The sequence below is a fragment of the Symphalangus syndactylus genome, chromosome 20 (genome assembly GCF_028878055.3).
Source record: "Symphalangus syndactylus isolate Jambi chromosome 20, NHGRI_mSymSyn1-v2.1_pri, whole genome shotgun sequence".
Classification (NCBI taxonomy): Eukaryota; Metazoa; Chordata; class Mammalia; order Primates; family Hylobatidae; genus Symphalangus; species Symphalangus syndactylus.
In genome coordinates this window covers 18,204,586-18,216,642 of record NC_072442.2, presented here as the reverse complement: position 1 = coordinate 18,216,642, position 12,057 = coordinate 18,204,586, and the positions used below count along the sequence as shown (strand labels likewise).

At 36.5% G+C, this 12,057-nt stretch overlaps 1 protein-coding gene across 7 annotated transcripts in view; it reads left to right on the top strand.

The window, feature by feature from the left end:
• BRIP1 (BRCA1 interacting helicase 1) overlaps window positions 1-11,819 on the top strand; it is a 190,394-nt gene extending 178,575 nt beyond the window's left edge. For 5 of the 7 annotated variants that reach the window (XM_055256721.2, XM_055256722.2, XM_063628491.1 and 2 more), the window contains exons 19-20: window positions 6,888-7,217; window positions 8,946-11,819. In XM_055256721.2, coding sequence (XP_055112696.1) covers window positions 6,888-7,217; window positions 8,946-9,790 — 1,175 coding nt within the window. In that variant the 3' untranslated portion in view covers window positions 9,791-11,819. The remainder of the gene's footprint in view (window positions 1-6,887; window positions 7,218-8,945) is intronic. The other 2 variants (XM_063628493.1, XM_063628492.1) reach the window with 1 other exon arrangement.
• The last annotated feature ends 238 nt before the right edge of the window (window positions 11,820-12,057 follow it).

The following is a 12,057-nucleotide window of genomic DNA, read 5'->3' as shown; positions in this document are numbered from 1 at the left end:
TTATGTATACATTATACCGTATTTTCTTTATCCATTCATCTGTCAGTAGACATTTAGGTTGTTTCCCCCTCATGGATATTGGGAACAATGCTGCAATGGACATGGGAACGCAGATATCTCTTCAAGATGCTGATTTCAGTTTTTTTGAATAAATACCAAGTGTAGGATGGGCGAATCATCATAGTTCTAAGTTTAATTTTTTGATTTGATACTGTTCTTCATAGCAACTGCACCATTTAACATTCCCACCAATAGCACACAAGTGTTCCAGTTTCTCCATATCCTCCCTAATGCTTATTTCCTTTTTTCTTCTTTCTCTTTTTTAAATTTCATAATGGCTCTCCTACCAGGTATAATGTGATAGCACATTGTGGATTTGATTTGCATTTCTCTGATGAATAGGGATGTTAAGCATCTTTTCTGTAACTGTTGGCCGAATCATATGTCTTCTTTGGAGAAACATCTTTTCATTTGCTCATTTTTTAATTGGGTTATTTGGATTTCTTTGCGTATCTGTTTTTTTGGTTTGGTTTTTGGTGTGTTTTTTTGTTTGTTTTTTGCTATTGAGATACAGGAGTTTCTTATATATTTTGGGGATTAACTCTTTATCAGATATATGCGTTGCAAATATTTTCTCCCATTCTGTAGGCTGCCTTTTGACTGCTGATTATTTACTTTGCTGCGCAGAAGTATTTTAGTTTAACATGGTCCTCCTTGTCTAATTTTGCTTTTATTGCCTGTGTTTTTGGTGTCATATCCCAACAATCATTGCCAACACCAAGACTGGATAATTTATAAAGATAAGAGATTTATTTGGCTTATGGTTCTGCAGGCTGCACAAGAATCATGGCACCAGCATCTGCTTCTAATGGGGGCCTCAGAAAGTCTACAATGATAGCACCAAGCCTTTCATGAGGGTTCTGTCCCCATGACCCACACACCTCCCACTAGGCCCCACCTATGACATTGGGGAACACATTTCAACATGAGCTTTGGAGGAAACAAATAACCAAAGCATATCAATCCCCAATGACACCCTGTTGAAGATCCGCTGACCATGTATGTGTGGATCTGCTTCTGAGCTCTCTATTATGTTCCATTGGCTTATATGGTTTTCTTTATGCCAGTACCATACTTTTTTGACTACTACAGCTGTGTGATGTATTTTAGAATCAGGAGGTATGATGCCTGCAGCTTTTTTCTTTTTTCTCAAGATTCTTTTGCCTATTTGTGGTCCTTTGTGGTTCCATATGAATTTAGATTGCAGCCGGGCATGGTGGCTCACGCCTGTAATCCCAGCACTTTGGGAGGCCAAGGCAGGTGGATCACGAGGTCAGGAGTTCGAGACCAGCCTGGCCAACATGTTGAAACCCCATCTCTATTAAAAATACAAAAATTAGCCAGGTGCGGTGGCGGGTGCCTGTAATCCCAACTATTCAGGAGGCTGAGGCAGGAGAATGGCTTGAACCTGGAAGGTGGAGGTTACAAGTGAGCCAAGACCGCGCCACTGCACTCTAGCCTGGGCGACAGAGCAAGATTCTGTCTCAAAAAAAAAGATTGCTTTCAGTAGTATGGACATTCTGACAATATTAGGTGTTCCAATCTGTGAACATGGGATATCTTTCCATTTATTTGTGTTGTCTTTACTATTTTTCAGCAATGTTTTATAATTTTCAGTGTACAGGTTTTTTTGCCTCCTTAGTTGTTTATTCCTAGGTATTTTATTATTTTTGATGCTTTTTTTTTCCCTGGTTTGAGATTTTTTTTAATTTTTATTTTTTTTTATTATTATACTTTAAGTTCTAGGGTACATGTACACAACGTGCAGGTTTGTTACATATGTATACATGTGCCATGTTGGTGTGCTGCACCCATTAACTCGTCATTTACATTAGGTATATCTCCTAATGCTATCTCTCCCCCCTCCCCTCATCCCACAACAGGAGCCGGTGTGTGTGATGTCCCCCTTCCTGTGTCCAAGTGTTCTCATTGTTCAGTTCCCACCTATGAGTGAGAACATGCGATGTTCGGTTTTCTGTCCTTGCAATAGTTTGCTGAGAATGACAGTTTCCAGCTTCATTCATACTATTATAAATGGGATTGTTTTCTTAAATTCCTCTTTTGGTTGTTTTTAGTGTATAGAATTGCAAGTGATTATTGTACATTGATTTTTGTATTCTGCAACTTTACTGGATTTGTTTATTAGTCCTAACAGGTTTTTTTCAATCTTTAGGGTTTTCCACATAAAAGATCATGTCATCTGCAAAGAGAGATCATTTTACTTTATTCTTTTTCAATTTGGATTCCTTTTATTTCATTTTCTTGCCTAATAGTCTGGCTAGGACTCTTAGTACTAAGCTAAATAGAAGTAATGAGAATGAACATCCTTGCTTTGTTGCTGGTCTTAAAAGCTTTTCATTTTTTAATTTTTTGAAGAAAAATGCTTTGATTCCTTTCTCATTTTTCTTTTGTATACCTTCTATAGATATTTCCTTTGTGGTTACATGGGTCTTACATAAAACATAGTTATAACAATATTTTCAGCTAACAAATTAATTTCAGTTGTATAAACTCTACACTTTTACTTTTCCCCATCACATTTTATTATTAAAGTCACAAATTATACCCTTTTATATAGTGTATCCACTAACATACTATTATAGTTATTTTCATACTTTGTCTTTTAACTTCTGTATAGAATTAAACATTATTTATGTATCACTGTTATATTAAAGTATTCTGTATTTGTGTACACTGTTAACTTCACGAGCAAACTTTATGCTTTTGTGTTGCTGTTTAGCAGGCTTTCTTTAGCATATCTTGTAAGGCACGTTTAGTGGTGAAGTCCCTCAGCTTTTGCTTATCTGGAAAAGTTTTTACTTTTTATTCATTTTGATAGATGGCTTTACCAGATATAATATCCTTCACTGGCAGGTTTTTTTCTTTCAGCACTTCAAACATGTCATCCCACTTCCTTAAGGGCATGCAAGGTGTCGCCTGAGAAGTCTTTCTCTTTTTTTGGAGACAGGGTGTTACTTTGCCACCCAGGCAGGAGTGCAGTGGCGTGATCATGACTCACTGCAGCCTCAGCCTCCCAGGCTCAAGTGATCCTCCCACCTCAGCCTCAGCTGGGACTAAAGGCATGCACCACCAGACCTGGCTAATTTTTAATTTTTTTTTGTAGAGATGGGGTCTCACTATGTTGCCCGGGCTAATCTCAAACTCCTTGGCTCAAGCAATTCTCCTACCTCTGCTCCCAAAGTGTTGGGATTACAGGCACGAGCCTTCATGCCCGGCCTAGTGACTGTCTTATGGGACTTCATTTGTATATGACAAGTTGCTTTTCTCTTGCTGTTTTCAAATTTCTATTTTTTTCTTTGACTTTTGACACTTTGATTATAAAGTGTCTTGGTACAGACTTTTGGGTTCATCCTGTTCAGGTTCGCTGGGCTTCGTGTATTTGGATGTCATTTTCCTCCCCCCAGGTTTATTAAGTTTTCGGTCATTATTTCTATAAATAAGCTTTCTGCTCCTTTCTGTCTTTCTCTTTCTAGGATTCCCTGAATGTGTATATTGGTCAGCTTGACGGTGCCCCATAAGTCAAGTCATAAGTGAAGTCATAAGCCTTCACTTTTTTTTTTCCATTTTGTTTTTTCCTTTTTGCTTCCCTGACTGGATGATTTCAAATGACTTGCCTTCAAATTTCCTGATTCTGAGCACTTTGGGAGGCTGAAGCAGGTGGATCACTTGAGGTCAGGAGTTCGAGACCAGCCTGGCCAACATGGTGAAACCCCACCTCTACTAAAAATATGAAAATTAGCTGGGTGTGGTGGTACCTGCCTGTAGTCCCAGCTACTCAAGAGGCTGAGGCAGGAGAATGGCGTGAACCCGGGAGGCAGAGGTTTCAGTGAGCCGAGATGGCGCCACTGCACTCCAGCCTGGGTGACAGAGCGAGACTGTCTCAAAAAAATAAAATAAATAAAATAAAATAAAATAAAAATTTAAAAAATATAAAAAAATACAAATTTCCTGATTCTTCCTTCTGCTTGATCAAGTCTGCTGATGAACCCCTGTAGTGAATTTTTCAGTCCAGTTATTGCATTTTTTAGCTCCAAAATCTGTTTAGTTCTTTTTTGTATTCTTTATGTTTGTTGAAATTCTCCTTTTTTTCTATATTATTTTCTTGAACTTGTGAGCATCATGTTGACAGTTATTTTAAATTCCTTGCCAGGTAATTCATATAGCTCTTTTTTTTAGGGTTGGTTTCTGGAGACTTATTTTGTTCCTTTGACAGGGTTATTTTTTCCTGTTTCTTTATGTTTCTTGTAACCTTGTATGGTATCCACACATTTGAAAAAACAGCCACCTCTCACAGTGTTTACTGACTGGTTTTGTACATGGAAAGACCTTCACTCATCAGCCCACGTAGGCATTCTGGGAGCCTCTCAAACCTTTTCCGTGGATCTGGCTTCTTTGGACTTGTCTGTAAATTCCTTATTAGAAATATTTGCTGGGTTTTTTGTTTGTTTGTTTTTGTTTGTTTGTTTGTTTTGGTCAGGGTCTCCACTCTGTCGCCCATGTTGGAATGCAGTGGTACAATCTCAGCTCACTGCAGCCTCGGCCTCCTGGGTTCAAGGGATCCTCCCACCTCAGTCTCCCAAGTAACTGGGAACACAGGTGTACACCACTATACCCAGCTAATTCTTGTATTTTTTGTAGAGACGGGGTTTCATCATGTTGTCCACGCTGGTCTCAAACTCCTGGGCTCAAGTCATCTGCCTGCCTCGGCCTCCCAAAGTGCTGGGATTACAGGCATGAGCCATCACGCCTGACTCTCTTTTGTTCCTAGTAGATTCCAGGCATATAGAGTATGCTAGGTCCAGTCGGTACTCTATGACAAGCAAGACAGAAACTAGTCCCTAGACAGCTCCTTGAAAAGCCAAGATGTTGGATGCACACTCCAGGCTTTTCTGTCCCCCTGAGGGAGTGGCCATCAAACTGTATAGGCCTCTGTTGCACTGTGGTTCCTGTGGAGCAGAAACTTGCTGCACAGCGCTTTTGTTCTTAGTGGCCCCTGGGCATGTAGGGCATGCCAGCTCATGTCAGCTCTTCAGTACAGGTAAGATAGAAGCCAGTCCCTGGGGCAGCCTCCCAGAAAAAGACATAAGGTCCAGTTTTCTCTTTTCTCCCCAGGAAGAAGCAGCTAGGTACTATTCTGAAGTGGGGATCATGACGAGAGGGTGCCACAAATTTTCCTACCGCTTTGATGCAGCTGGTAGTATCATTTTTTTCTCACTCGATGGTTTCATCCAACAGTCAACAGTTTTCAGAGTCAATACCAGGAGTTATTATTAAAGAGCCATGGGATACATGCGTATCTTTATTATTACCTTTTAGCTAAAAAAAATACATTTTATTATAATAAAGAGATGTTAAGTTTTGTTTTAGATTAGCCATGTGTGGGTGTAGACTCTACCTTTTCAATTTCAGAGCTTAATTACTGTATTTGGTTTGATATTAAAACATAGAGCAGAAAATATTGCTTTATTTGTTTCATCTTCCCTTTCCACGTAAAGTGTGCGGTAGCCTAGGTCAAACAATAACTAAAGGCAAAAATGCTAAGTGCTGGTGTCTAGTCAGCAGGTAGAGCTCAGATTCTTTCAAGTTTTCAAAAGCAGACAATGATATTTTACATGGAAAAGGCTTTCTTTGATTATAAAAAGGTTGAAATGAAGAGGTAAATATAGTACCAAAATTCTTATTTTTATTTACTTATTTCTTTTTTAGAGACAGGTCTTACGCTGTTGCCCAGGCTGGAGTGCAGTGACGTGATCATAGTTCACTGCAACCTTGAACTCCTGGCCTCAAGCAATCATCCCACCTCAGCCTCCCAAAATGCTGGGATTATACATGTGAGCCACCACACTCAGCCTAAAAATTTTCAATTTTAGAGAATTTCACATATTTTTATGGTCTAATCATATTCCCCAAATGAACAAAATAAAAGACTTAAAGGGAAATGGCTTAAAGTTTTTTTAGTTTTAAAATCTAGAACTTAAATTTTTACCCTATAGTGACTTTTAAAACTTATTCCTCCAAAAGACGATGCTAGTTTTAGTAGTGTTAGCAGGGAATATTTATTTTGTAAAAGTTCAAATATCTGATTTTGCATTTCATTTGGAAGTACACCATACTAGAAAACACCTTAAACTCTTAGGTTTCATTTTTATGCAGTTTTTATATGTCACAGGTCAAATCATATCCTTTATAACTTGATTATACATTAAAAATAATTATATCATAAAAATTCAGAAGGGATGTGGTTTGCCCATAAGACAGTGTTATTTATTTCACCTCCAGAATAATTTTAATTTAAGCTGTATTTGGAATTGGTGGAGGAAGGGAACAAAAAAACTTGAGACTAGAATCTTGAAATTATTTTTGCAAATGGAGTAAAATTTAGAATATTAGAATGGAAAGTTACATTGTTTACAACTTCTAGTTTCCCTACAAAAAAAAATAGGCAATTTTTGTGGGGAATTATGATGAAATTAAATTTGCCATATTCACCAGTTATTCTTAACCAGAGAATATGTTTTCCCATCTCTGCCCTACTTCCACTGCCTCTTTTCTCTCTCCATTTGACATTACTGTATATAAAGAGAATGTTACTCATATGTTACTGATATATGAATGTTACTTCATATGTTACTGATATATATGTAGTAAAATTGCTGAATTGCAGAAAAAACATATGGAGAACCATTCTGTGTATTCAAAATACACATTAGATTACTTCACCAGAAAAAGCAAGTGTATTACCTTAGCATGTAATATTTTAATAACTAAGTAACCAAATTTTCCCCTGGGTTTACCTTTTTCTTTAGGACTTTCTAAATGGGTACGGCAGCAGATTCAGCACCATTCAACCTTTGAAAGTGCACTGGAGTCCTTAGCTGAATTTTCCAAAAAGCATCAAAAAGTTCTTAATGTATCCATAAAGGACAGAACCAATATACAGGACAATGAGTCTACACTTGAAGTGACCTCTTTAAAGTACAGTACCCCACCTTATTTACTGGAAGCAGCAAGTCATCTATCACCAGAAAATTTTGTGGAAGATGAAGCAAAGATGTGTGTCCAGGAACTACAGTGTCCTAAAATTATTACCAAAAATTCACCTCTACCAAGTGGCATTATCTCCAGAAAGGAGAAAAGTATGAAAAGTTCTTCCCATTTACCTTTGATAGAGAAGTCTTTCATTATATTTAGTGAAATGATATTTATTTGGGTATAGATTAATTTCCTTAAATATGGCGGTTTGTAATATAAGGTGTTATCATAAAGTAGTGAAACAGTATGGTGTATTGTAATGGGAACAAACTTTTGTCAGGAGACCAGAGCATATTTTCTGGTTTTCCACTAACTGGCTTTGCCACTTACTAGCTTTGTGATCATGAGCAAGTCATTTGACCTTTTTGAGTCATAATAGGAAAAAAAAAAAAAATGCCTGCCTAGCTATCCCTTCAGGTTGGGTTGTAAAGGTCAAAATTATAAATATCCCAGCATTGTAAAGTACCATATAAGTGGTAGATGTTATTCTAAAGGCTATATAAAAATTTGGCCTAATTTTTTATGTAGTTACTTCTATATGAACTTCTTTTCCTATATAGACAGTTCTCATGAACTTATTTATTTTTAAGAGGTGAGAGACATTTATTTTAAGTGATGAAAAATAATATTTTAAAATATTTTGAAATAACCATCTGTATCAGATTGGCAAACTGTGGCCCATGGGCCAAATTTGGCCTGCTGCCTGTTTTTGTAAATAAAGTTTAATGAAATGTAGTCACACCCATTTATTTACATATTACAAACAACAGCAGAGTTGAGTATTTGTGTGTATTGCACTAGAACAGCATAATTGAGTAGTCACAACAAATACATTATGCCCCACAAAGCCTAAATATTTCCTATCTGGCCTATAATAGAAAAGGTTTGCCAAACTCTGGTCTATACCATTGGATATAATTTCAGTTGTTTTAATTCATATATCCAAGGCAGGTGGATCATCTGAGGTCAGGAGTCCGAGACCAGCCTGACCAGTGTGGTGAAACACCATCTCTACTAAAAAAATACAAAAATTAGCTGGGTGTGGAGGCAGCTGCCTGTAATCACAGCTACTCAGGAGGCTGAGGCAGGAGAATCGCTTGAACCGGGAGGTGGAGGTTGCAGTGAGCCGGGATTGCACCATTGCACTCCAGCCTGGGCAATAAAAGCAAGACTCGGTCTCAAAAAAAAGAAAAAAATCAATTTTTAAACATTTATTTTGTAGTATATAAATACTACAAAATAGTAATACAATTTAGTATATAAATACTACAATTTTGTATATAAATACTACAAAATAGTAATACAAAATTCACTATAAATAGTGAATTCAAGCCGATTAACTTGGTAATCAGGAAACCTAGGTTCTAGTCTTGGTCTTCTTACTAACCAGTTTTATAACTTTGAGCAAATAACTTAGCCTTCTGTCACTTTCCTTATTTATTAAATAAAATAATTAGTCTAGGTAAGTTTTTCTCAGTCACTGGTTAGTGGATTTTTAAGGCAAATGTTTACAGCCTGTTCCCTCCTTTACTCAGCTCCCTTCCTCTTCCCTTTTACCCCTTCTTTCCTCATTCATTCTTGAGCTCCCTGCTGTGGAATTTGATAGTTTACCAGACAGCATTATAACTTGGGCTAGGAAACACTAGAGACCTAAGATTTCTTTCAGAGTTAATATTCTGTTCCAAGATGAAAATCCACTAGTATTCGTTGGGGGCTCTAAGTTATGTATCCTATACAGTTATTTAGGTATTTCTAATAAATAATTATTTTAACTGAACAATTATGTTAGCTAGGAGCAGAAAGTTAAATCTCTTAAATTCTTGTATTCTTAGATGATCCAGTATTCCTGGAAGAAGCAGGGAAAGCAGAAAAAATTGTGATTTCCAGATCCACAAGCCCAACTTTCAACAAACAAACAAAGAGAGTTAGCTGGTCAAGCTTTATTTCTTTGGGACAGTATTTTACTGGTAAAATACCGAAGGCAACACCTGAGCTCGGGTCATCAGAGAATAGTGCCTCTAGTCCTCCCCGTTTCAAAACAGAAAAGATGGAAAGTAAAACTGTTTTGCCCTTCACTGATAAATGTGAATCCTCAAATCTGACAGTAAACACATCGTTTGGATCATGTCCTCAATCAGAAACCATTATTTCATCATTAAAGATTGATGCCACCCTTACTAGAAAAAATCATTCTGAACATCCGCTCTGTTCTGAAGAAGCCCTGGATCCAGACATTGAATTGTCTCTAGTAAGTGAAGAAGATAAACAGTCCACTTCAAACAGAGATTTTGAAACAGAAGCAGAAGATGAATCTGTCTATTTTACACCTGAACTTTATGATCCTGAAGATACAGATGAAGAAAAAAATGACCTAGCCGAAACTGATAGAGGAAATAGATTGGCTAACAATTCAGACTGCATTTTAGCTAAAGATCTTTTTGAAATTAGAACTATAAAAGAAGTAGATTCAGCCAGAGAAGTGAAAGCTGAGGATTGCACAGATACAAAGTTGAATGGAATTCTGCATACTGAAGAAAGTAAAATTGATGACATGGATGGTAATGTAAAAACAACTTGGATAAATGAACTGGAACTGGGAAAAACTCATGAAATAGAAATAAAGAACTTTAAACCATCTCCTTCCAAAAATAAAGGCGTGTTTCCTGGTTTTAAGTAATAATACTTAACTCTCAATCTAAGTAAAAATATGTCATCATGCTTATGTTAAACTCTATTTTCAGTAATAATTTGTACATTGAATAAGTGGCATACTTTTTAAAAAACTATTTTATGTTCAGAAATGTAAATGTTATTATTCTTGAGTTTTTGGGTTTTTTTTTTTGAGACAGAGTCTTGGTCTGTTGCCCAGGCTGGAATGCAGTGGTGTGCTCTTGGCTCACTGCAACCTTCACCTCCAGGTCCAAGCAATTCTCCTGCCTCAGCCTTCTGAGTAGCTGGGACTACAGGTGTGCACCACCATGCCCAGCTACTTTTTGTATTTTTAGGAGAGATGGGGTTTCACCATGTTGGCCAGGCTGGTCTCGAACTCCTGGCCTCGTGATCTGCCCTTCTCTGCCTCCCTAAGTTGCTGGGATTACAGGTGTGAGCCACTGTGCCTGGCCTATTCTTGAGTTTTGATAAAGTAATTCATACAAAATATTGTCCTCAAATAAGTCTTCCTTAGCTAAATGCAATTTAAGATTATTCAAAGATCCTAGGGCACTTCTAGTTTCACGTAAATATTCATATTAGGTGTTTCTCTTCATCCATTTGTTTTCATACTGATACATAAAAATTAATAGCAGTCTAATCTAGTCACACCTCAGTCATATTTCACTATAGATTTTACCTCAAATCAGTCCGAGACTTTTTTAGAGATCACCATTTGTCTTGAAAGGTTTATTTCGTTATTAAACTGCCTACTTATAAGTAATTAAGAGAAATTAAGAAAGTAGTATGCGTTTTTAATTGAAATTGTTTTACATTCTTTGTATAATAAACCTAAAATCAAACATGTCATAAACAAATTGATGTAAAGATATAAAATGCCAAATGAAGTATTCTAGATTTTCTATTCTAATTATTTATCTTCACCATCATTGTGGAAAAAAATACTAGATCCTGCTTAGTATTATATATTTTTCCTAGTGGATCAGTGAGTAATAAGTACCAAACACTAGACTAGAAGGTAATTTCTACATTGTTTAGAAAGGGTGAAACAATTTATCCCCTCTGGTATTGGTCTAGCATAAGCTTTAGTTATACAATGATTAAGATAGAAAACTTCATATATAAATTTGATAAGCAAACCCACATTTATAGCTGCAGCTAAAATATGTTTCCTTAGAGTACAGTAATCCTTTCTGTGAATTTTGACCTTGTTTGTGTTTTTATGAATGAAGCTATATGTCTAATCAAAAATGATTATAAAAGATGCTCATCTCTGACATCATTCCAAAAATACATTCATTGATTTTTTTTAAGAAACATCTGTTATTCACTGGGCATTGGGACTTTCTGTGAGTAATTTGAATTGAAATTTTATGAGCTATCCAAGAATTCTGTATGGTCTATTATTTTCAAGTCAAAATTTCCAGTAAGGATTTATTTTACATTTCATTTGGATAAATGAATTATTATATAGGTATGTCTTTGCTTCCATTTTGAGACATTTAGATTTTTACAGCTTGTTTCTATAGCATTTGATGTTACAACTCTAAGCGTTGTTCAAAGACATTTAAATTGACAATTTACCAGTTAAAGAATTTAGAATATATTAGATCCCATCTAGTATTATATATTTTTTCTAGTTGATCATTGAGCAGTAAGTACCAAATACTAGATTAGAAGGTAACTTTTACGTTGTTTTGAAAGGGCGAAACAATTTATCTCCTCTGGTATTATTCTTAAACCACAGATAGGGATAGTAGGGTAGTGAAACGAATAAATACCTGGTAAAAGACAAGAGACTTGGGCTCTACACCTGGCTCTGCCACTAATTTGCTAAGTCATATTGGCAATCACCACACCCTTCGGGGAATTAGTTTCATCTGTAAAATGCAGAGGTTAGTACTATAAAATCATACAAATTTCTTTGTACTTTAAGAATCTATAAAGGAATGTCTGTTGATATTCTGAGTCGATTTTCATTTGCTTTTGTTCCAGAACGGTTAAAATAAAGCATGTTATTTCATTAAAAAAGTAAAGTGGCTCTTACTCATTTTACATTTAGGGAACGATGGTGATGTGGTTTGGCTATGTCCCCACCCAGATCTCATCTTGAATTGTAGTTCCCGTAATCCCGCCGTGTTGTGGGAAGGACCCAGTGGGAGGTAATTGAATCAGTGGGCGGGGTGGGGGGCGGTTACCCTCATGCCGTTCTCGTGATACTGAGTTCTTATGAGACCTGGTGATTTTATAAGGAGTTTTTCCCTGTTTCACTCT